This window comes from Rattus norvegicus, chromosome 2 (assembly GCF_021556685.1).
Source record: "Rattus norvegicus strain SHRSP/BbbUtx chromosome 2, alternate assembly SHRSP_T2T, whole genome shotgun sequence".
In the NCBI taxonomy this organism is placed as follows: domain Eukaryota; kingdom Metazoa; phylum Chordata; class Mammalia; order Rodentia; family Muridae; genus Rattus; species Rattus norvegicus.
In genome coordinates, this window is record NC_141535.1 from 8,508,367 (window position 1) to 8,535,137 (window position 26,771).

The 26,771-nt window shown below is 35.6% G+C and overlaps 2 protein-coding genes across 22 annotated transcripts in view; one reads left to right on the top strand and one right to left on the bottom strand.

Moving 5' to 3' along the window:
* The window catches only part of Mctp1 (multiple C2 and transmembrane domain containing 1), a 729,346-nt gene extending 716,873 nt beyond the window's left edge, over positions 1-12,473 (top strand). For 13 of the 20 annotated variants that reach the window (XM_087621547.1, XM_087621568.1, XM_087621553.1 and 10 more), the window contains 4 exons: positions 3,682-3,791; positions 6,797-6,906; positions 9,303-9,400; positions 10,562-12,465. In XM_087621547.1, coding sequence (XP_087477673.1) covers positions 3,682-3,791; positions 6,797-6,906; positions 9,303-9,400; positions 10,562-10,633 — 390 coding nt within the window. In that variant the 3' untranslated portion in view covers positions 10,634-12,465. 20 annotated transcript variants of the gene reach the window in all.
* A 5,179-nt stretch (positions 12,474-17,652) lies between these two features.
* Slf1 (SMC5/6 complex localization factor 1) overlaps positions 17,653-26,771 on the bottom strand; it is a 107,246-nt gene continuing 98,127 nt past the window's right edge. The window contains exons 15-20 of one of the 2 annotated variants that reach the window (XM_087617471.1): positions 25,787-25,932; positions 24,518-24,681; positions 23,710-23,843; positions 21,622-21,714; positions 21,026-21,208; positions 17,653-18,594 (exon numbers count right to left, since the gene is read on the bottom strand). In XM_087617471.1, coding sequence (XP_087473597.1) covers positions 18,113-18,594; positions 21,026-21,208; positions 21,622-21,714; positions 23,710-23,843; positions 24,518-24,681; positions 25,787-25,932 — 1,202 coding nt within the window. In that variant the 3' untranslated portion in view covers positions 17,653-18,112. The remainder of the gene's footprint in view (positions 18,595-21,025; positions 21,209-21,621; positions 21,715-23,709; positions 23,844-24,517; positions 24,682-25,786; positions 25,933-26,771) is intronic. The other variant, NM_001106400.1, reaches the window with a different exon arrangement.

Here is a 26,771-nt window from a genome sequence, read left to right on the forward strand (position 1 = left end):
TTTATGAAATCACTGTTATCAAGTTTTTTCTCTGGGGAATTTTTTTAAATGCTTGCTTTTAGAAAATTCTTTCCTATCAAAGTAAGTAAATACCTACATTGTCTTTTTAGAATTTATGTATAGCCTCAAGTTTCAAAAATCAGTTTAGAATATTTAGTGCTATTTGAGGTAGATATTGATGTAGACTTGGACTATCTAATAGAGTTGAGAATTTATCTAACATAGGGTTAAATGTAATTTTCCCTAAGTATTATGACAACCAACTTGTTCATTCACAAGCTCCTTTTATATGGTGAAATTCTACCCCACTTTTTTGAGACAAGATCTCATGTAGTCCAGGTTGACCTTGAACTCTTGGTTATCCTGCCTCCACTTTCTGAGTGCTGGGATTACTGGCATGTATCCAACATGATGTATATAACAGTCTCTCATTATCTGTATCTTATTTTAATTAAATATTTGATCTACAAAATGTTTTCCCATTATTTTACCCTTTTATAGAAATGTCTTTACTACAGTTACTTATTTACCTTTAAAGCAAATTTAAAAACAGTTTATCAAATTGTCTCCATTTCCTTCTACTCCAAACGTGAGTTTGGTTGAGCTTGCAATAAATCTGTACATTCAACCTGTCTTAGTTAGGGTTTTACGTCTGTGAACAGATATCATGACCAAAGCAACTCATATGAGGACAACATTTAGTTGGGGCTGGCTTCCAGGTTCAGAGGTTCAATCCATTATCATCGAGGTGGGAGCATGGCAGCATCTAGGCAGCATCCCTGGGCCAAACACATACAAACTATCGCACAACCACTTCCAATATTCTACATTATAATACAGACATTTTCTGTTTTCATAATTTTTAAGGTTATATCAAAATATTTTATTGTTAGTGTGAAAGAACAGCACATAACCTTGTACTCAGTGGACTTTTCGCTATACAGCAGTGCACTTTAACTTGCTTATTTCTCTTTCCTTGGGCTGGAGATTGATGCTATGGATGTGTGTACACTAAACATGTAGTCTACCACTGATATGTACCCCACCAACTCTTGCAGAGTTTTTTTGTTTGTTTGTTTTATTTTGTTTTTGTTTATTTGTTTTTGGTTTTTTCTACATACAGAATAATTTATAAGAGCACTTTGCTGCATGACATTAAAGTATTTAGCTAGTACTTTGAGAAGAACATTGTGGATCAGGCCAACTTTGCAGCTTTGAAAACAACTGGAAGGAGCCACTGTTGGTTTGTTTTCTCTAAAATGTACAATTACATAAGCTTGCATAAGTGAAATGAATGTTTTGTTTTGTTAAATGAAGAGGGAGAAAATAGAATAAATCGATGCATCTCAGTGTGTCAGGGCCAGTGAAGGATGACTTGAATACAATGGAGAATGCTGGGTATCTAATTACTTCCCATATGGGGCTTTGAATATCCCTCACCTACTTCTTTTGACAATCTTTTTGGCATAAGGTGACTAATGTAGAAGATTTATTCTATTGACATTATATTTAAAATAAGAACTCTGATTGGTATCTATAATCATGATCATTTATAAAATTGGTCTATACGGCCTTGGCCCCAGAGTACTGTGAAGTCCTTGGAAGAAGCTTTGCACCTGTGATCCACTTGTCCTTGGTTTCTAGGAGGCAGAATGGCAGAACATCAGCTCTGGCCAAGTATTCACAGTATAGTGTTTGGACTCTTCTAAAATAAAAGTCAGTATGTAAATGTGCAACATGACATTATTATCCTAGTTTCCTGGCTGCTTTCAGCAAGCACTAACTGCCACATGAGGTCTCAAGTGTTCTGGCATAGTACACAAGTGTTCAAAAGAAGTTAAAGTAATGAAATTGGATCTATATTTCCATAGACATTCAAGTTGGCATGCAGAAATGGAGTCATGGAATCAGGGTTGGATGGTCTCCACCAAACAACCTAGGCAAGTGTCTGTGATGGTAGGCTACTAAGCTGAATTTCATCGTGAAAGGCCACCACTACTTCTTCCTCTGGGTCTAAAATTACAAAACTGTGCACATTTCCCTAGGTTCACACCATGCTCAGGACGTGTTATGCTTAATCCCCTCCCACGCATTCCCTGGTATACAAGCATTGCTTGATTATAAGAGTCAAGTTGAAGTATGTACGAAAAAGGATGTGTTAGAACTGTGTCTACCAGTATATATGACTGTAGACTATCTGAGCATTATTTTGAAGATTAGTGTGTATCTGATCTAGAAGTGTCCAGTTAACGCATCTCAGTACTTCTACCCATTTTTTTTTCAGAGCTGAGGACAGAACCCAGGGCCTTGTGCTTGCTAGGCAAGCGCTCTACCACTGAGCTAAATCCCCCACCCCTACTTCTAGCCATTTTATAAATTAGTTATTACCGCTCCCCAGTATTCTTGCTTGTGCTCAGTAGTTTATGCCATTGAAGTATTTGGTCATCTAGAAATACAGTTCAGTGGTAGAGTTCTTCAGAACGCCCTTGGTTCAATAGAAAATAGAAAACAAACATCCAAGGAAAATATGGAAACCCAACTAAGATGTGTAGGTGGTGGCGTCAAGAAACCTGGTTTGAACTGGCTTGTAGTTCAGTTACTAGAGTGCCTACCTAGCATGCAGTGACATTCCTAGACCAGACTGCTTTCTCACCTGTAATAGCATGACCACCTGATATCACAACCAATGGGTATTGATAGGGAGAGTGAGGCAGGAAACAACTTGTCGGAGACTTCAGGTGGCCAGTGAGCACCAAAGAGAACAGACTCTCAGGAGATAGCTGCAGTGAGATAGCTTACTTATTGGAAGAACAAAGGCTATTTAAACTTTTGGGGAGTGGGTAGGGAGTCTCCAGGGAGAGTGTCCATCATCAGCCAGGGCCAGGGTGCTGAGCATGGCTCATATACATATGAAGGAATTTCAGATATTACTGGACATAACCTTTTAAGGAGAAGCCCACCGTAGCTGCCAGACTGCATGGCCCTCTTCAAGGGGCACAGGCTGCATGGGCCAGGATATGCAGGCTTGCAGTCAGGGTTGGGAAGCTAAGGTAGTTGGGGCTGAAGCCATCCTATTTCTGCTGATCTCAAGATGAAATTTCTGGGTTTTGGACATGTCTTGACCCTACTTGTACTCTGGGCAGCTCCTCTATCTCATGGCTCCCTGACCCCATAATGCACAAGAACCTGAGTTTGATCTCCAGCACTACATAAAACTTTGGGGTGTGATAGCACATGTCTGTTGTGCTACCATTTAGGAGAGTAGAATAGAACAAAGGGTTTAAAGCCATGCTTAACTACACAATACGTTCCATGGCACTTGGACTACATGTTTTAAAGAGAGGGAAGTTAGTGAAGAGGAGAGAGGCTGGGTTTGCTAAGTGGGTCTTGTCAGGTTTGACAGGTCTTCCTTTATACCTGCACACTGCCCATAGTTCTCCTTTCATGCTTCTGTCCATCAGGGTAAAAGCAATAGAATTCAGCTTTCTTGATGTGCACTTTCTTGATTGCTGCGTGTGTCGTCTTTTTTTTTTTTTTTTCTGAAACTTTCAGGAGGTCTAAATATCCATTTGTGTAAGTGTAGAGATGAAGCTTACTTAACATTAAAAATACAAGAGAGGGACAGTCCAAAGAATAAAACAAGAACCTTTTACTCATTCAGAATTTTTTATTCCATTTTAGGATGGTGAAAAAAAAGGATTTATAAATAAAATCTATGCCATCCAGGAAGTGTGTGTCAGTGTCCAGAACATCCTAGATGAAGCGGCTTCCCTTGGGGAAAGGGTAAAGAAGTAAGTGGTGCTGGTGTGGGAAGCCTGATCTTTTCTGGGAGGGTCTCCTTGTCTCTCAGAATGACATGCTACATGCTGTCAGGCACAAGGCACTGTTGAATGCTCTAGTGTTGTTTGCTGTAATTTATTTTGTTTTCCTGAGTCTTTGGGTTTATGATAGTTCTGTCAATTTCCTACCTGAAATTTGGAACAGATTGATTAGAAAGAAACCATGCTTGTAGCTTTGAAGAAATGACACTGTCCTAATTTTAGGGTGCCCTTTTCATACTAACTTTATTCTAAAAAGAATATGTAGTCACGGTAGAAAAACAATCTGACCTAATAGATTTTATGTAATAAACATACCTGTACTGTACAGGTCTAATTATATCCAAGTTTAATATCAAGAAATAATCCACATTTCATCACTTAGGAAAAACATAGAAAGTTTGAACTGTAGAATCCTTTGAAATTAAAAGTACTTTCTAAGATTTATTTATTGTTATGCTTTTGTGTATGCCTGTGCCCATGGAGGTCCCAGTGGGACATTGGATTCCCTGGGACTGGAGCTGCAGATGGTAGGGACCCATCATGTGGGTGCTAAGAATGGGAACTGGGTCCTCCACAAGAACAAACGCTCTTTACCATGAGCTGACAATCCAGCTCCATTTATGTTTCATGTGCTAGATGGGATTTGTGTGTGTGTGTGTGTGTGTGTGTGTGTGTGTGTGTGTGTGTGTGTGTGTGTTTGTTTTCATTGTTGAGACAAATTATCACTGTGTAGCTCTGGCTGGCTTGGGAGTCAGAAAACCATTTGACTGTCCCCCAAGTGCTAGGATGAAACACATGCACCACCACACTCCCCATTTGATGAAAAAAATAAGTTTCATTGAGATATGATATACAATTAAGGACCATTACACACACACAGAGAGAGAGAGAGAGAGAGAGAGAGAGAGAGAGAGAGAGAGAGAGAGAGAGAGAGAGAGAGAGAGAGAGAAACACAAGAAAGGAAAGGAAAGGAAAGGAAAGGAAAGGAAAGGAAAAGAACCAGATTTTTGTTTTAGTCAGGGTCTCATTATGTAGACCAGGCTAGCCTTGCACTCACAGAGATTCACTTACCTGTTTCCCCAATGCTAAGATTAAAGGTGTATATTATGCCCAGCTGACAATTATATTCTTAAGCTTACATGATTTATTTTAGATAATTTTACTTACTACCACTTTTATTGGGAGAGTGTCTCATGTATCTCATAAATACCAGGCTGGCCTTGAACTTACTATGTAGCCAAGGATAACCTAGGATTCCTTATTCTCCAGCCTCTATCTCAAGAAAGGATGAGTTTGAGCTTACCGTGAGCTACGTATTGAGGGCCCGCCTCAACAAAAACAAAAGCAAAATTATAAAAAGCCTGACTCCAAGGACAACCAGGTTGATTCAAGATTGGGTCTCCTATTAGGGAAAGCAATTTTAGGAAATATTTGATCCACAGAGACAACAAGAGAGTTCTGGGATTGCAGGAATATGCCAGCATACTTGGCTCCTAACATACCTCCTGAAGGAAATACTTCTTTTTAAAAAAATAAGTAGTGTATTGATGGTAACTGACTGCTAGATCAAGAAGTACCATGGCTATTTGATGACTGGCCTATAAACATTTTAATAACTATCTAAGAAAGGCTGATCTTTTTCAGTACAAGCCTGTACTTTTCTGAGTTTCATATATATTCCTTGTTTATTATTCATGATCAATAGTATTCTGCAGACATATATCGTTGGACACAGAATTTAAAAGGAATAAATTATTTAAACCAAAGGTTTGAGTCATCATCTGGTCTGTTCATGTTGCAAAGGGTAATGTATTTTATTTTGTATATTTTTTATTTAATGAATTTTTACTTATGCATAGGTGCTGAGTTTCAACTTTTTAGTATGTACTATATATACAAAGCATCTTTTTACCTCTGAACTCATCTCTATGCAACTGTCTCAGACTTCTAAAGACTAAGTCATATCCTTTTCTCTCCTTCAGTCTGTTATCTCTTAATAATATTCCCTTACCCCATTTCCTATCACTAAAGTGCAGCATGAAACCATAAATTTAGGGCACACTGTTACTGAGTATATGCCACACTGTATGTTGATACATGTGAAAAACCTCATCTACACCAGAATCTGCCACCTTCTCCCTCTCTTTATTAGTTTGTCAGTCTCCAGGAGTGAGTTAATATGGCAAATCAGTTCTTCTTGTAACTCCTGTACACGGTTCCTGAGTCTGTTCCTGTCAGCATACATATGCAATACCATCTTAGAAGTTCTGTATCCCAGCCCTTCCTGTTGTCAGTCACCAGCACCATGGTGACAATGAAGACACATTAGCTCTGTCCTGCTATCAACTGCTTCCGGTTTGCACTCCTTTTTCATAGCTTATCCTAAAAATTCACTATAGACCATGCTTTTCTTTGCTAAAAGCACCAAAAGGAGAAGAGCAGGCACCACTGGCTTTATTTCTTAATTACCCATACATTTCTAAGCAAGGACAATGATAGCAAATACATTTCATAAAATTAACCATCTTATGGTTTCTAGCTCCATTTAGACAAAGCTGAACAGAAATTGAATCTTCCTAAAAAGAATTGTAAAATTCAAGTCTCACACAGTGCTCTAAGAGTTGTACCCACAGTTATTGTAAGCATCTTATTCTCACATGGAAATATGGACTTTTTAAGAGGATGAATGGTGGGTCCTGAAACATCCCTACGTATAAACATTAAAAAAGACACAGTACTAGTTTTAGTAGAAGAAAAGGTACTTGTACTGTATAGGAAGGTACCCCAAGACTGTGAAACCCCGGGGAGAACTTGGTGAGGCTGCTGGCAAACTCTTTGCCTGAGCCCTGTGTTTGTGAACTGAACAGGCTATGACTCCCTATGTCCTGTGACTGTTAGTCCAGGATACATTTCTTTTTGCCATAGTTTAGAAGTGTGAAGTGTTCACATTACTGATTTCTTACTTTTCTATTCAGTACTTTCAACTGGACTGTCCCGTTCTTAAGCTGGCTGGCCATTATAGCCCTCTGTGTGTTCACGGCCATTCTGTACTTCATCCCACTGAGATACATTGTTCTTGTCTGGGGTAAGTAAAGCTTTTAAGCAACAACAGCCACAAACATCTGTTTCGCAGCTAAGAACAAACTGTTTTTAAGAGGTGAGTTATATCGTCAGTAGTTCTCTGTATTTACAGTCATGTTGGTACTCCATGATGAAAAGAGACAGTCAGTTAAAAATCACAGCAGCATAAAGATTTAGGTTCACCTGGAAAACGCATTTTTCTTACGTGTCACCACAGCTGCCATCATACTATAAACATGAACTGGTAAAGATTCTTCATATATCAAAGTGTAACTTTGTCTAGATATCTAGATTTGTCTGATTTATTTTCACCAACAGAGGCACTTTAAACTATGTGGTACATTTAGGACAATAGATTTTTGCTGTGGTTTTTATCTTGTGGAAATATCTACAAACGAGTTACTACCTGCCTATTTAAAATGTCACTGTTAGAACTTGGGAAAAGACAAACTTGCATTTACAGGCTCCTCAGGAACAACAGAAGCCTGATGAGCAAGAAAGCTTTTAGAAAATGTAACTCTGCCACATGCTTCCAACAGTACCTTTGACCCTGGAACCCACTAAGCAGGTGCTCAGAGTCACAATTCTGTAGAACTCAAACTGAATTTTCCTTTTCTTTTTTCTTTTTTGGTGAAAGTTTTGGTTTACAAGACCCACTCTTCAGTTCTTATGATTCCCTATCATACAGGAATATTTTCTATCTACCCTTTATCAATGTACACATGAATTAAAGATTGCTAAACTTAAAAAAAATAGACTAAACATGGGCTTTAACATGAAAAAATGCTTATGTATTGTAAATAACAAAACCATGTCAAGACTTTTTTTCCTTTCCTTGCCCCACAATTGTTTAAAGAGATATACTAGAAGAAAAGTGAATTGAGATCAATAGTCTCTATCTAGTTTTAAGATTCCTGGTTTGGGGGCTGTAGAGATAGATGGCTTGGCAGTTAAAAACAATGGTTTTGCAAAAGATAGAGTTTTGGTTCCCAGCACCCACACAATGGTTCACAATTGCCTACAACTCTAGTCCCAAGGGACCCAAGGCTCTATTTGTATTCTAACCTCTGGAGGGCCATGATGCACATACATACACACTCACATACACACTTAAATAATTAACAGCAACAACAACAATACCAGATCCCTATTTTTTCCTTTCAGCCCACATTACACTCTCCTCTTTGGTAGACCCTGTTAGTCTTTATAATCACTAATATCGATGTTTCATTCATTTCTCTGACCTTGAATGCAGATCCGGTTCCATTGGTGACTTTTGGGCAGAGAATAACCACAGGTATCTAAAGTCAGACTTGCAGAACTATCTCTACTGCCATGTGGTGATGATCCCCTCCCCAACTGACCTTCCCCAGCTTCTCTGAAACTGAAGGCAGAAATCTGGCTATGTAACCTGTGTGGCCTTAATGGCTAGTTGCCTTAAAGATTATTTTACAGAATGTGCTTGAGCCTTGTTTCATCCAATAAAAAATACAAAAAATATTTCTTTAATGGTAGGTAATTGCTGAAATGTTAACAAGAAACCCAGGTCACAAAGTTTCACATGGCTAGAAAGAGACTTAGGCCAAAATGACAGAAGTTCATTCTCTAGAAATGCATTGAGAGGGGCTGGAGAGATGGCTCAGTGGTTAAGAGCACAGACTGCTCTTCCAGAGACCCTGAGTTCAAATCCCAGCAATGACATGGTGGCTCACAACCATCTGTAATGAGATCTGATACCCTTTTCTGGTGTGTCTGAAGACAACTATAGTATACCTTTATTATAAATAAATCTTTAAAAAAAAAAGAAATGCATTGAGAACTAAGATGTCCCAGTTTAATCCTGTTTCCACTGTGTTGATTTTGTGCAAACCTGAAAACTTTTCCCCCAAAATTTATGGCAGTATCTTTTTCATTCTAACCTAAACGAACAGTAACCAAGCATCATCATAATCATGTGACTTGTAAACATTTAGCTTGCTTTATAACAACAACACCTTCTCCCCCTAAAGTATATACCTTTGGAAAAGAGGAAATAAAGAAACTACCTAACAGTTTCAATCCAGAAATGCAAGCAGACAAGTCTCATCCTGGCTAAAGCACGAAGGCAAATCCAGGGACTTTATCCCTGAGATCTGGTAAGGCAAGGTAGTCTCAGTTCCTTCTAGGGACCCCTATTTGTTTTCACCTACTGGGAAGAAGCCAATCCAATGTAAAGACAAAAAGCAGGCAACAATTCCGTTGGGAAAGTTGGAGGTAAGTGGTGTACTACGCTATCCTGTCAAGGATAAGGGCTAGCACGCGTTAATGCTCAAATCACTATAGTACTTTCTCCAGAATTGTGCTTTGCCTAACTCCACACTCAATAATGAACTCAATAATGTTTGAAATATCATTTTTTAGGAATTAATAAATTTACAAAAAAGCTTCGGAGTCCATATGCAATTGATAACAATGAACTACTTGACTTCCTTTCCAGAGTTCCTTCAGATGTACAAGTGGTATGTATGGCTCACTGTTACTGTCTTTCTGACCTGTAGTGTAACGCTGGGTTTTAAACTTTACACTCTTTGAATGGTAATGGTTATAGAAGGTCAGGTAAAGTTATTAAAGCCCAATGCAGATTTTTGGCAATACTTGGCATTAGTCTAGAAAAACCTATAAAGAACAGAAAACAGGAAATTGAAAGTCATCGCATAAGGAACCCCTGTGGCTTTCAAAAAGAACTTCAACCCAAGTCCAGCTGAGTTTGTGAAGTGGCATCATCAAGATGTAAGCAGAAAAAATAGGAATTTTTGATGTAGATGGCAGAAGCAAAATGGGTGGTTATTTGTGTATATCACATGCATTCAATACATTTTAAAGATAAATGGTAATATATATTTTAGATGAGGGAGAAACATCTACATTTGAAATATAACATTTCATAAATTGTTTGAAATACTTTGGTGTTAAACTATAGTAAATGAATTGTTTTCAAAGTGAAATAAAGGTTTTAATCACAGTCTTGAGGACAAGTTTTAGTGATAGCAATTTACATTAGTTTCAGTTGAGTTTTTCATTTCATATATACAACAATGGGCTAGATCAGTGGCTTTCAACCTTCCTCATGCTTTGAACCTTTAATACAGTTCCTCATGTTGTAGTGACCCAAACCATAAAAGTTATCTTGTTGCCACTTTGTAAACGTAATTTTGCTACTATGAATTGTAAGATAAATGTCTGATGTGCAGGATATCTGATATGTGTATGAAAAGGCTGTTAGATCCCCCCAAAGGGGTCATGACCTACATGTTGAGAACTTCTTGTCTAGATGAAAATCAAGACTGTTTAATTAATAAACAAACAACAACAACAAAAAACCCTGAAAGAACCATTATTCAGGTCTTCAAAAATATAGATTTTCTTTCATTGTATTGTCTTATGGTCAGTAACAAGTCATAGTTCTTTAGCAAAGTTCGCACAGGGCCTCAGGCAACTCCTAGCAGGATTTCCCTTCTGACTCTAGCTCTAGCCCGTGTTATCAGTACCAGTTGGAGCTTGCATTTGGCTTCTACAGCGGTCCTCTCCCCAGCCCCAAGGCAGTCTCTCACTCCTTAGCTTTTCCTTCTCTTGCCGGGAAGTGGCCACCTGACTGGTCTTTTTCTGAACTGTTTAAACAGGTGCAATATCAAGAACTGAAACCAGATCATTCTCATAGCCCGTATAAAAGGAAGAAAAACAACCTTGGTTAGTCTGTTCCCAGCACCGAGGAGACCAGCATGTTTGGGAAGATAAAAGAAAAAAAAATCGTCGGGCTACGCAGCATTTCCTCTCTTTCTGCTTTTTATTTATTTTACCTTTTTATCAGGGTCAAGAACATTTGTAAATAGTGTACAAAAGGCATATGTCTTTGAAAATATACTTCTCCTGTACAGACTCAACTTGATAAGGGATTTTAGCTAGTGGAGTGTGGAAACCTTGTTAGCTGCAGCTAATAACATAACCAAGTAAAATAAAACAATGGTTATAAAACTGGAAGATGTATATTTCTCCAATCACAAAAGAGAGAACCAGAATATCAGATTAAATGCTCAATTGTGCTCTGGTTAACCCTCCATAAAACCTAAATGCTGATTTGATCTTTAGGTTTTTTTTTTTGTAATGTAACTATTTCTTATCTGAAAAGTAATTCATTAGTGTTTTTTCTTTTTATGTTTATACATTACAAATGGGGGGAGGGATCCCATAGCTTGAATAATGGAAATGTTGCACTTCAACTTAACATACATCCTGACTTTCACTTCTGTGTAAATAAATTATGTATGGCTAAGGCTGATTTTAAGCTACAGGTACATTCATATCTTTTCCTGTCTGCATACATACACAATCCCTTAAGAGAATCTGAGAGTCTATGAATAAGACTTTTAAGCCTTCTATCATTCCATCTAAAACCTTAAAATCTCTCCAGAAACTATATTAAATAAATACTGCCAGGTTTATAAATGATTGAGTATCAGGATTTTTATAATTATATTACTGTGTTTAGCAAATTATCAAGCCAATTCTCAAAAAATACTAGCAAACTAAATCCCTACTGTATTTGGTATCAAATTATGCCCTTGTGCATTTAAAAGTGTAGTATTTAAGTGTCCTCTACTGATAGACTTCAATGCATACTGAGTTTTGTTTTTAGTGAGTTTTAATGGAGAATGCAGTTGGCTAAGTGAAAGGCCAGTGTTTTCATTACATCATTTATGAAGGAAGATCATTGATAATGCATGAAAATCTGTTTTGTAAAATAAACTGCTTGTAAGGTGGTTTCCATTAAAAATGTTTCACTAACCACACTCTATACTTCAAATTGCATTCCTAAAACAGGGTCTATCAAAGGAACATACCTCTGCAGAGATAAGAAATTTGGTTGGTGAGAATGTCCTCACTGACTTTTTAGAGGAATGAGACTCAATGGAAATTGCTGCAGACAATGTTTTGCACTATTTTATTAATTGCTATTAATAAATAACTGGGGTGAGGTGAAGATTGGGGTTGTGCTGGAAAATGTAGAAAAGCAGAAATATATATTTGAATTTAAAGATTCTTTAAATCTCATCGAAGCTGATTTTTAAAGTATTTTTATTTTAGAAATATGTTATTAAATAGTATTTCTTACAATAGAACTATTTTGATGTTTATATACTATGCTTGGAAGAATGTCAACTAAATTCCCTTTCTACAGAAAGACTTTGACCTCAATATGCTCTATTTAGTGTATCATGTTTAAAATGCTTTCCATTACTGTTTGTTGCAAAAACATACTTTATGAAGCTGACCTAATACATAGTTTATTGATGAGCTCATTAATTTGGTATAAATTCTGATTATACCTGTGAGATTTATGTTCTGTGCTGACAATGTCTATTCAAATGTCTATAAGCCTGACATTCTATAACCTTGGATGTACCTAGTGGATGTAACCATTAACAGATGACTAATTTTTGTTTATTTCATTGTGTAAGATTTCAGATGTTTAGTTCAATAGTAATGTTGACTACATATTCACTGCATTAAACACAAAAGAAGTTAATCATTTTATGTAAATCTTTTTTTTCTGAGTTAAGAGATGCATGGTGGGGTCCTGGTTGCATATACTCATTAATGGCACTTCACTTGGGGAGTGTGTGTGTGTGTGTATGAACAGGGCTATTCATGAAGCCCTAACTATGGTGCAAAATCAGTACCTTTGGCATGGTGAACATCCAAGTCTTGTATAGAAGTATTTTTAGTATGTTCCTTGTTTTTTAGAGATTTTTGAAGCAAATGTTGCAAGGTATCTGGACAGACAGAATTTGGCTCAACATCTATTTGCACTGCTAAATATAAGAAATATTATATTTATAAATTATATTTGCATTTTAAATTACAGCCATTGTTGAATGCTGTTCTCTGGGCAAAAGAACTTCCTTAGATCAGCTATGCCTGCTTGTAAAAGACCTGAGCTGGCAGTCCTGGGCTATGTAAGAAAGCAAGCTGAGCAAGTGAGGGGAAGCAAGCCAGTAGCTGACACCCCTGCTTCCTGCCCTGCTTGAGTTCCACTCCTGACTTCCTTTGGTGATGAACCGCAATGTGGAAGTGTAAGCTGAATAAACCCTCTCCTCCCTAATTTGCTTCTTGGTCATGCTGTTTGTGCAGGAATAGGACCCTGACTGAGACATCTGTCTGATTTGAGTAGTGAGTAACTTCAATCAGTGTATTCAGTGTATTCAATCAGTATATTCAACAACATTTAGAGAGGTTTCCTTTCTTCATCCCTTTAGTCGAATATCCCTCAATTATTTCCCCTATTTCCTTCCTCAGATTTCTATTTTTCAATTTGTCTTTAAGTTTTTAAATGAAGTTTTTAAAAATGTACATCTTAATTTTACCAAATTCTATTTAATAACCAGTAATTTCATGAATGTTGTCAAAGAGAAACAATGCGAACCAGAAAGTTCATTTTTTAAGGGAAAGCTAGATACCCAACATATATATCCCCCCTCCCAAGAAAACTTAAAACCCATTATACATTCACCATGCATCCAGACATAAACCACTCTTGACCTGATATTGATGTTGTAAAGTCACTTAAGAGCAAACTAAGTTCTTACACCATTCACCACTTTAAGATTAATGATTTCCTCCCCCAACATGATTGGGAACAAAAGAATGGAGAAACAGTGGCTATTTCAGTTTGTCTACTAAGAAGAAATGATGGGACAATTCAAAGCTGGACACCAGATTCCATGTCAGTGCAGACAACCTCCCCAGGAAGTGCTAAATATCAATATAGTTGATAGAATTAAATCGTATAGTCCAAAGAACTAATCCACTTCCTATCAATAATCACTACTTATCATCAAGTGTTCACTTGCAATCTGGTATTTGGAGAAAAGTGATCAGATTTACCAAGGAAAAATATTTCAAAGGAGAAAATATTTCAATTATAATTGCACAGAAGTAAGTAGAGATGCTTAAAAATGCGGCTTTCTTGAGCCTACACTGTTAAGGGCAATATATCCCAATGTTCCATGTTATAGATAAATAACATACACCTTTTATTATGATTACTGAATCACTAGTCACTGATAATACTGTTGCTTTCTATTAATAAGATAGCACTTTTAAAACCCAGAAAGACTTCACTGTATTCACCTTAAAGAGATATAAATATAGTTTTATCTTCAACAGCAAAACTACCATTTGAAAAAATCATTCATATTTAGGACTAAGGGTTGTACTTAGTTCAAACCTTTAAAAACAGGCTGATGTAAATTCATTTGTAATCAAAATTATATATAACTGCTTTTAAAGAAGCTACAATGATTTCAAATATATGCAATGATAAACAGCTTATAACATAAAAACCTCCCAAACAAACCATAATCTGAAGAAAGTTAATCACTTATATTTGTAAATTTCTAAGCTTTTATTCAAACAATTTCATGGAGTTTTTTCCCTAATAATTTATACGACTTCACATCTTAACAAACAAAAGTGACATATTTATGTTGGTTGTATTCTCAAACTAGAATCAGGAATTAAATGTATAACTCTATGTTTTGTAAGATCAGAATTTACTGTAAGAGCAATTTTTAATGATTACTGACATAAGGTATTATGAAATATTCCTTTAAGTCTTCCTTCAGTAGGATGTCCAATACACTGAAAGTTTCTCAGAACCAACTTAACTTTTCCTAAGAAATTTAGCACCTGATAATTTCCAAACCTGTATCAGAATATCTCTCCCTTCTGCAATTCATTTTAACCCACAACTTGGATTTTCTGGTAACATAATCTGATTTACATGGAATAGTAAACTGGCCATTTCCAATAAGGCTGAAACTTACCTTCCTAACTCAATCCACATTTGATCCAAAACCAATTATTATTCTGAGTATTTTAGGGTCCACTTCAGTATGAAATACAACTGGTGAGGAAGCTGCCTAACAAATGCTGGCCACAGTAAGTTCCTCAGGTCAGCCAATGAAGACAGCTTCCTACTGACTAAGGAGCAGCACTGACAGCTCTTACCTAGGTTACCACCAGCACAGTAATTTATTTTCATGTAAAGCTGTTCATTTTCCTATAACCCCCAACAAGAAAAGCACACATATTTTCTAGTATTTATGGAAGAATTCTAGCATTAATGTATTTATATTTGTCTAAGAATGAGCACTAAGACTTCAAAAGCCCATCCACTGCCCATTTATTCTAAAATAAATTGCCACAGTAATACTTATCAAATGATTATACTATCAAACTCAGTGTTTCAATTTAAAAAGTAGGGTAAAATAACTAAAAATTCCAGAAACATACAAAACTAACTTTCTTCCCATAGCATCTAAGAAAGCACATCAGAATGTGTTTAATTCTAATTTATCTTCTCATATGTTAAGCTTTTTTTCACTTGTTATAGTCAGCTCTTGAAAAGTATACCGCTTGTTAGTTTTTCAAAAAATGGTGAATTCAAAACAATATTTGCCATTGTTTTACACTAAAAGAACCAATTTTGTCTGATCATTTGTAGTAAACTACAGAAAATATATACACAGAACACTATTTTGTATAGTGGAACTAAACTTCCAGAAAGTTCCTTCTAACAACTGCCAATAAACTGAACTGAGGAAAGATAAATCATAACAACTCAGTAAATTTTTTCTGACTGTTAGTGATACTATGGACAGATTAGCTTTTTTCTCTCTTCAGCAATCCCATGGAGCTGTGTTATCTACTTTGAAAGGACACAGACAAGAATGGCATAACTCAGCACTGTTTCCGGCTGCAACTTTGAAAAATCTATCATCTATCATCTCATTAGATGCTGAGGAAACATTTCACAAAATACAATACAACTTCATGTAAAAAGTATTGGAGAGATCAGAAATTCAAGGCCCATATCTAAACATAATAAAAATAATATACAACAAACCAACAGCTAATATTAAATTAAATGGAGAAATACTTGAAGCAATCTCACTAAAATCAGGGACAAGACCAGGCTGCCCACTCTCCCCAGTAGCCTTCCTCTACTCAAATGATAAATGGGACGAGAAAGAAAATAGGGAAACAACATCCTTCACAATAGTCACAAATAACATAAAATACCTCAGTGTGACTCTGACCAAGCAAGTGTATGTCAAGAACTTCAAGTCTCTGAGGAAAGAAATTGAAGATCTCAGAAGTTGGAAAGACCTCCCATGCTCATGGATTGGCAGGATTAACATTGTAAAAATGGCCACGCTGCCAAAAGCAATCTACACATTCAACGCAATCCCTATCAAAATTCCAACACAGTTCTTCATTGACATGGAAAGAGCAATTCTCAATTTCATATGGAAAAACAAAAAACCCAGGATAGTGAAAACAATTCTTAACAATAAAAAATAAATTGGGGATAAAAATTTCCAATTTAAAGTTAATACTCAAGGACTTTAATTCTTTAGAACTTCCTTTTTGACCTTTAAGATAGGTTTAAGGCAACACTATATTTTCTAAATTACAAATACAAGAAACAGAAGAATACTAGAATGTTGAAGTGCTTCACTGTAGGTTAAAGTACGCCATATGCTAGTCGCTTAGCATGGAGCATAGTGCCCTGTGCTTGTGAAACAACAGTGTTTTACAGGAAAAACCTACAAGGCATCTTTGTGCTTCAGGGCATTGCATTATACATATTGCTTGATGAATATATATCTCCATTTGATACATACAAAAGCAAAAACAAAGAAAAATGTTAAAAAAAAAGGTAAGTTGGTTCCAAGCAAACTTTCAGTTTGTAATTTGGTTAAAACTAACTAGTCAAAGATGACACTGCCTGTGTCCAAGCCATGCTCAGGTTTGTGTTAGCTTACTCACTCACATGCCTACATCTGTGAGATTAAATGGCTATTCCCTGTGTCTTTCTTTGTTCTCCCCTCCTCCCACTTTGCCTCTTCTGTGTCCTGTTTCTTTCTCTTGGCAGGATCATAGTATGTAGTCTAGTCTGGCTACAAACTCAGTCATTCCCCCAACTCCGCCTTCCCAGTGACTAACAATTCATGTTTTCTGATACTTTGAAAGATTAAGTAAGTAACCAATAAAAACAAGTTTATATGCTATTTCTTACAGTATATGTAAAACTTTAACGGAAGAATCTTAATTTTTATTAGAGTGGAGAAACTGAGGTAGTTAATTTTTATTTGGATTATAATAAATCCAGTAACAAGTAACTATCTTGTTGAAAGTTCCATTTGTGAATCAAAGCTGAAGTGTGCTTCTTTAACAGACTGATTGCTGTTGGATCAGTAATTATATAACATTTAAATGTAAGTTGTAATTTTTCTCCATGTGTAACACAATATATAACTTACTCTTCAGTGAAGGAACTACAATTTTTAAGTGGTTAATATTCACATTCTGCTTTTAAGTTATAAACTAGTAGTTTATATAAAAAATAGCTTATATATCAAAATTAGTTTATATTAAAAAAAACCAAAATACCACTCTGAAAATTCATACTGTAAATTAAAATTTCAAATGCCTCAGATGTATTATTTCACAGCCAACTTAATTGTAAATTTTAATTGTAATAGTTAGTAAAACTTAGTATGTGGCAAAATGTTTCCACTGATAGATTGATTAAGCAAACAGAAACCTGCTTCATGCATGTTCTGCTAAAATATAACAGATAACAGACCCGAACTCTTGGATTGTGTAGTTCATTAGCATTTAAAAACTTAAAGACTAGGAAACATAATTTAAAGTTCTAGAAAGGTTTATTTAAAAACACATAAAAGCAAATGCATCTTAAACACTAGCCTAAAAAGAAGAAACAACTTTTACAAGTATATAGATACACATTTCCATGAATATCCTTGCCATGATTTTAAGATCTATAGCACTCAAAGGAAAGGGCATTTTTATTTGAAAAAATATTTAAATTATTTTCTACATATACAATATAAATAAATATTTGAAGGTTTTTTTTTTAAAAATTAGTGAAAGCATTTTATATCTAACAAAACTACTTCATTTTATTATTGTTTCTTTTTGAGTTAAATCCTGAGCCTGCATTTTAGATCTGTAGATGTTTTTTAAGTGCTATGAAAATTTGCTATCAGTGAATAACTGAAATTAATTATTTTTCCATACGCTATGGATATATTAGGTGACAAAGCATGTTGCATGTTTAGAAATCTGACTCATACTTTCTGGCATTATGACACCTCTGTGATTGACTGACACATCATTTCCAGGGTCACCAATAAGGCCTCAGTATGAACTCCAGGACATACATTTAGATTCTCAGGCAGTTCCTTAAGAACACTTGGGAGCTTCTTTAATGTCTTTATATTCCTAGTATAAAGATCTAGTAGCCAGTCAGAATGTGCACTGGTGGGTTCTGTATCAGTATTGCATGCCATAAGCAACTCATTTAGATGACTTAACCCTTTGAAAGCTAGGATGAATTCTGAGGATAAATCAAATATTGAACAAAAACTAATCAACATCCTACTAAGTAAAAATGAACCAAATTCCAGTTGTTCGTGATAAAAATGTTTCTGTGTCTTAGCATGAAAGTTGTCCACTGTATCGTCTATATTTGTAATGGCAAATAGTTCTTCCTTGTCTTTAGGGGACAGCACATAATCCAAGGGCAACTCCCCCTTAGAGTTCCTCTGCTGTAAAAGCTCTGGGCCTGTGAAAAAGAAAGTGTAAAACGTTAATAGTAAAACACTTTTATTTTGCTAGGTTAACTATTGCTTTCTTCCCCCACACCAGAAAATAAAAGCTTTCTAGGATTTATCATCATATTTGCTAATGATTAGCTGCCTACATATACTGTAACTTCCATACAGACCAATGAAGATGTGTTTACAAACTGAAAATTCTAGTCACTTGTCTAATGAATTTTGCTCAAACATAGTCTACTATGATTAGTAAAAACAGCTTTAAAAATGTTCCCCGCTGCCAATTAAAAACAAGAATTGCAGTACTCTCAGAAGAAATTAATAAAATGCATTAATCAGAAGCTTAGGAAAAAGAAAAAACAAGTCTCTTTTCCTTTACTGACTAACAACCTGGCAGTGTGTGAAAACTATAAAGACCCTGCACAGATACATTACAGTTTTCATTTTATCCTTCTAATGTTTACTCTCCATTAGGGCAAGGGAGTCATAAAAACTTCAACGTTAATTTTCTAAATTAAACTCAAACCAAAACCAAAACCAAACTGAAAAGGTCTGACTATGTCAGATTAGTACTTGCAAAGTACTGTAGTGCTCAGGCCTCAAGGTCATCCTCTAAGTACTAGAGGGTGACATAACAAGTGCAAACAACCTTCCCTAACAAGGTATAGCAGTGTCAAGCACAGCCTGTAATGCTTTATGAAGTCACTCACAAAGATGTAAGTTGCCATATGAAAGCATAACAGGAGACATTATAACATAACGTACCATCAGAAAGAACAGACTATTAAGTACTAGAACTCTTAATGATGATTATAACCACACATGTAAAGGCTTACATGACTGATGGATATTTGTGGAAAAAAAAAAGAATTCCAAATGAAAACTATATTATCTATTATATTGTTTACATCTCAAAAGTAAAATATTCTAACTTACTTCTGTTTGGAAAACATTACAAGTACCTGAATTAAACAAAATTTTAGCAATATATACTCTTAAAATTATTGCTTGTAAGACAGACTGTCTTGAAATGAATAGATTATGTTGCTGCCACAGTGCTAACATCAAACCCAGGTCCGACTGAGTAAGTGAACAAACAAACAGTCTAACACAAACAACCAAAATAACACAGATGTAATTTAGCAATGGACTTGACAAACCTAAGTAAGTGGGTTTTCTCTCCTAGCTCATAGACTAACCCACATACTACCTTACTACGTTAGGTAAATCAGCACAGCTGATCTATTAGTACATTGTACCAATCAGCTGGATTCCATTAAACACTTACACCATTTGATACAGAAACAAATATTAGCTTGCATGTCAGACTAAATCTGTGAGTAGAAAATACAGAATACTTAATAGAAAAAGCAAAAAGGGAAGGTAGAAGAACTAAAAATATATCAATTATGAAACAGTATTGGTAAAATAGACACACTTAGGCCTTTAGGGGGCAGGAGAAGACTATAAATAACCAAGTCCCTCAAGCCATTATGCAATACATCCATGCTTTCTTATATACTCAAACGAAAAAAAAAAAGACACATGGAGAATATGTCTTTTGTTTTTATGCAGAATAAAATGCTTTATTTACAACATAAAATACATCAAATTCTAAGTTAAAATTAACACAAACGAAACCAATAGATTCATGCAAATGTTTATATTTTTCATATTACAAGCTAGTTATCAGGGTTTCTTTTTTAAAATACAAATTAGTTTGAATATTTTGAAATAAAATTTTGTAATAGCTAAGATGCACAAATGTCACTTAAAAGGGAGCTGCTGAAGATAAAATTGAAAGAATCCAGAAAGAGTAGTAGATGGTATGGAGCTTAAGTAATCCTCCTCACAAAAGCCTTGTACTGTACTCAACACTACCTGAAAATCCAATTTCAACTTAGTTGATGGTAAATATGAATGAAAATATCCTAGGCTATCTTTCCCATACTCTATTAATGAAGGTCTTATAAAGACAATTATTAGCTTAGCCAGTTATATACTACATGTATAATAAAAAAGAATGGAAAACCTAATAGTCATGAGAAACACTGAATCCATTTATTAGCAAGCTTTAAGAAATTATCAGTTCACAAAGAAGTCATATACATTAAGTTAAAGGAGTATTTAAAACCAACACCTTCAACTACAAAAATATACTTTCATTCATGAACCTAATAGGTATTTAACAGCACATATATATATATATATATATATATATATATATATATATATATATATATATAATGGTTCTTACAACAACTAATACAAGGTGGCTATATTTTAGGATACTTTTTGTCTTTACTTTTTCATCTTATTTTATATAAAATAAAAGCAGCTTTCCTTACAGAATTTTAAATATAATTGTTAGCTGCCTCCGAGGGATTCATCAAAATCCTGGATAATTTATCAAAGCCCATTTAACACGAACGCACTCACCCCCATGCTGTAGAAGCAGCTTGCCAATTTCTACATGTCCGTTTGACAGTGCATCATGCAAAGGAGTCACCCCGTCCACTTGAGTGAGCAGATCTACCTCTGGACAACGTTGCAAAATTTCCCGGACACACACTGTGTTGCCATAGTTACAGGCTTCATGCAAAGGCGTCCAGCCAGCATTGTCTAAATTAGAAATCAAGGCAAGTTTTAAAACGGCAGAAGTAGTACTGTTGGTTGCAAAGTATTGATATCCCGCAAGTCCCATCCGATTCCTCTGTAGGGGCTTCATATATGAAAACAGCATTGGTGAAAATGAACTCAGTGAAATCATATTTCTATTTAAAAATGAAAATAAATAAGAAACACTTTTAAAACATTAATGGTAGACTATGACCAGAAAATTGCTACTAAAGCATTTTATATTATTAACTATAAATAATCACATAATGAATTATTTCAGGAAGGCTGGTAACTATTTTTAAAATATGTTTGGTAAATTTACTTAAATGATTTTTCTTAATATGATATAAAGCTATTTTGTATAACAAATTGTAAGATGCTGGATGAGAGAACAAAGACTTAGTTAGAGAACTTACCTTTAACATTGATGTCTATTCCTGGTAAAGAGAGAAGAATAATCAATTTCTCCACTTGGTTTTTTATGCAAACTCTATGCAGAGCTGTTTCCCCTATCACAAAAAAAAAAAAAAAAAAAAAAAGATTATTCCAGAGAAGACAAGATATCAAGTGGAGAAAATAATAAAGGCCATGAACTAGAAGATCAGGACCCATGCCAGACAATCATTATTTATAGGGTTTCCCTTCCAACTGGTTTAAACATCGCTTGAATTAAAAAAAAAAAAAAAAAAAAAAAAAAAAAAGAAAGAAAAAGAAAAAAAGAGGTGGGATGGGAAGAACCCCAGCAATCCAGAGCTTCTGTTCTGTTAGCAGTTCAGCAATGAAATTCTACAACGAAAGCTTTAACACAGGCATTGTCTCTCCAAGTTCAAGGCTTAAAGCTTCAGTCCTGCTATAAAAACCCCAAATGATTAGAGAACACCAAAAATACTTGGTTTTGGAGCAATAAAAGTTTTAAAGTACAACTGCCCTCTCTTAAATTTATTCATGAATCTACACTAAAATGTATGGCTCTTTCTTATACAGCATTTATAGCTTAATTCAAATGAATGTTTCTGGCTAAGCACGAGTGCCTCTACATACTCAAGTATAATTCAGAACTTCAAATCCATTAACAGATGGTTTGCTGCTTCTCAATAGGCTGTCTGGCTTGGCTACAGCCGCACGGGAGAAATGGAAGAATCTTAATATAAACACCACACACACACACACACACACACACGCACGCACGCACGCATGCACGCACACACACATCCACATGCACACACACACACAGAAAAAAAATCCCTAAATACCATTTAAAGCTGAATAACAGCAGCACACAGAATGGCAGTTTTTGCTTGGAGGAATGCAGTAAGTTGCTGCTGGCCAAAATTATCTACTCCCAATTGCTCCTTGAACTAAGGTTAATAAAACATAAGCTACAATTTGGCATTAAGGAAAATGGTGAAATGCTTGTGACTTCATAGGAACAAAATGCAGCATAGTCATCATTTGTTCCTGCTATACACAGTACTGAGTAGCATATTTTTATACTACTCAATTTTACAGATTATCTCTAAAACTTCTACTGAATATTTCTCCTACATGCATATACAGTCTCTTCAAGTTTTTCCTCCACTTCTCAATTTCCTTTCTCTCCCAACTCCTGCTGTTCAGCCTAAAGTCATTCATATTCATTTTACTTCTGAATAATAAAACAAACAAAAAAAAATAAGACATTGATCTTTAAAGTGAATATCTGAAGTTCCATCTAATAGTGTTCATATTTTGAGCTCAAAATGGGCTCAAAATACAAATGTCTATCCCATGGAACAATTATAAAAGATTTGCTGTCACTGTTTTCATGAGCTAATCCATAGCATGAGTTAATACATGTTATACAGTTTATAACAGAAGAACTTATAAATCAAACAATTCAGTTTACTAAGTAGAGACCCCTTGTAGATTACATACTTTCAGGTCATAAGACATCTAACTAAAAAGCCTCTAGAGGAGGTTATTACAGCACTGTTCTTGTGATATCATCCACTAGGTACTTAGGCTCTAGTACAGTCAGAACCAAAAGCCAAACACATTTCAGTCTGGGCTCTGTGCCTACAAGAAAAGAGTCCATATGCTTAACACAGCTATGTCACGTAGCCTACTCCTTAGTCTTTGTTCACAAAATGTGTATGACTGAAAAGAGATGAGGAATGAATTATACTTTCAAATCAGAAGACTCTGATTCTAAGCAGCCCAGGTTGATGTGGAATTGCAAAGTAAGGAGGGCAAGTCTGGAATGAGCTCAGTGAGCATCACACATCACTTGGCATCTGGAAAGGGAGGGTGAGAAAGGAAGGGTTATTCTATTACATCAGCTAATAAATGACCACTTCTTTGGTATACATGAGAGTTCAAGAAAATATTACATTGTCCATTAAGGTACTTCCTGGACCTTGCCCAGTATTTAAGCTCAAACATTCATTAGGGCAAACGTGTGAGATTTCCAAGTACTGACTACAAATACGAAACGTTTTAGTATGTAAGTCAGATACTTTAGGTACCTTTCAGATTAGTTTTATGAAAATTCATCTTTGTAACCAAAGAGGGGCAATTCTCCTTCGAACATGACGATTCTCCTTCTGACTTCTTCTTCAGCTTTTTCAACGATGAGGAACATTTAGCATGGTTTAACTCACTGAAAAGAAAGAAAACCAAGAAAAGCTTGTTTTTCAGTAAGTCATGCCAGCATACATTAAGATAGTTATTTTTTCTCCTCTAAAATGTATCCTGCTTTGAACTTAAACCCACTTACTCATTCAATCACACTGCTTTCCAATTTTTAAAATGATGTCAACTACATGAGAACAAATACTGATGCATTAATTTTTACTTTATTAGTCTGTATCTCCACCTGCGCAGTAGAAAGGTAATGAGTGTGGAATGTTGGGCAAGGAGGAAACCAACCAAATCAGATTTTGTAGAGGAAATAGAGCTGAAAGTTATATTAGAATGCAGGCCTCCAGATTTCTCATTCAAGAAGTCTCCCATCTTGGGAAAGTATAGCATTTCATATGCATCTAAAACCTTAGCTATCTATAAAAAAGAGGTACTTTCTGTTTCAGAGCAACGTTCTTGTGAAATAGACATGATTTCTTTCTTTTATTTCTTTCTGGAAGCACTTAGTAGGAAGGAAGTATGATCTTTGCATTATAGGAAAAGTACTGAACTTCTGTATTTATACGTCCAGAATTGAGTTTCCTTTCAATCAACATATGCAGACAATACCCCAGATAGTCTAAAGTACTAGGAATTTCAGAGAAAAGACTCTATTCTAAGACAAAGTGCAGCTGTAGCAACAGCACTGCTTACAGGAACTCTGGCCGACCGTCTGCTTGTTTCTGTTTTGCACCGTTCAGCATTAGTAACGCTCTTTGAGACTCTAGGCAAGGCCGCTGGCAGAGTTTTTTTGGCATCTGCATCTTTCCAGCCCCATGTATGTCCATTTTCCCCAAAACTGGTAAATAGGAATCTATCTGTTACAAAATAATATAACATTATCACAACTACAAAGACAGTAAGTAAAAGGAATTACTTCATCACTTTGCTATTAAGTCTGGCTATTTTTCTTGATTTTACAACTAAGTTGCTACATGATCCTCTCCAAACACGATTAAATATTAATGATGTCAATTCTGTGTAATTATCTATGTAATTATTTTGTCAATACCTTGTAGATGATACCTTTTAGAAAATAATACTTTCCAGTTCAATCTTAATCTTCATTTAGGATAGTCCTTTTGGTTAAATTTCATATTGAACTTTTGTTGATTTGCATATTTTTATACTTAAAAGAATTTTATTTTTATAATTAAAAAAAACTTGGTATTTCTATTTTTGGTTTTCTTCAAGTGAAAGTTAAGTCCAGAATAAATGGAAGGAGGGAAACTATTCTTCTACTAGTACAGTTGCCAAGCAGTTTGCCCGGCATCACAATAAACAAACAGTGGATTTGGCATTTGCTAAAGAAGCGGTAGGACATTAGGTCTCAGAATCTAGCATGGCCAAGACCAAAGAGAATGAGAACAAATGCAGTTTATACATACATACATGTACGTAGGCTACATCTTTCCAAGTTTTCCTTTTCAAATATCAACTCCAAAAACTTTCTGGATATAGTTTTAAAATACATATTATGGCAAAAGTCAAAAATATTTTTTTAAACTTATTCTCCCAAATAATTAAATCTATTTCTGAAAAGATTTATTTTTATTGTTTTTTATTTTAAGTGTGTGTGTGTGTGTGCGTGCTTGTCTAGGGGATGGGTGCACACCAGTGTGCCTGAAGTCAGAAGTTCCATACATGCTAGAAACTGAAACTGGGTCCTCCGGAAGAACAGCAATGATTTTAACTAACATGGAACCATCTCTTCAGTGCCCCACTACTGTATTTTTGAGAAAAAAACAAAAACAAAAACAAAAACAAGAAACAAAACAAAACTGGTTCTTTAATGTGTTGGAAGATTTCTGACTTTTTTTTTCCTACTTACAAGAAATAACGAAGAATTAAAACAAAACTCATGAACTAATTTCTTAGAAAAAGAAACCAAACAAACCAACCCCTGAGTAGGGCAGAGCTTACTATTTTCTGAAGAGAGAGTGGCTCAGTGCACGTACTAGTGGGGCCCTGTAAGCACAGCTTTTTAAAGATTGCTTCTGCAACGAACATTTGAAGCCAGGAAGATGAAAAGGAACAAATGAAGAGCTCTAGTTCTTTTGAAGAAAAGTCTATAAAAACAAGTAAATATAGTTATTGCTACATCTTATACATTCCCCCCATATCTTCACTGTTGATTATGCTTAATTGAGTGACATTTTTAGAGCCAATAAACTTCAGTTATAATTTTAAACCACTACAGATGGTTTTATATAAACATTTTATATGAAACACTTAAAATTATAAATATATACTTATATATATTATATATCATATATATACACTGACTGCTCCTTGTTTTTTAAGAGAAAATTTTTTATGTTACATATGCCAGCACTTGATAAATAAACAGTATCATTTTATCAGGTAGCTAATTCCCATGCCATCCATTCAATGATACTAATTTTCTACTAAGCATACATTCAGAAGAGAATGCCCTACATCTGCCCTGGGCAGCATAGTAGAGTTGCCCCCTAATGGGGTAACTGATTCCAAACCTTGCTGGTGAAAGAGAGCTGGCCTCATGGGTGTTAAGAGCAGGAGAGCTGGCCCATCCCTAGCAGGAGAAGTACTGAAAAGCTGGCCCAGATGGCTTGAGCTCAGGAGGTGGTAGAGCCAGCCAGTCTTGCCTTTTGCTAGCAGCCACAAGCGAGAGAGCTGATGGACTGAACAGAACACCACCACCACCAAGGCCCAGATCCAGGGCTATAAGTTGGGCCACCAAAACATCTACCCCATCTATGGACTGCTGGAATGTATGAAGGGGCTGGTTCTCAGAACCTAAGCTGTAGGATCTCTATTAACACAGGGCAACAAGAGGATAGCTGAGAAGAGGCCAGGTGAGGACCCAGTAGTGATAGTGTAGCACAAGTTGGAGGCATCGAACCACATCAGTGATTCATTGTCGTGA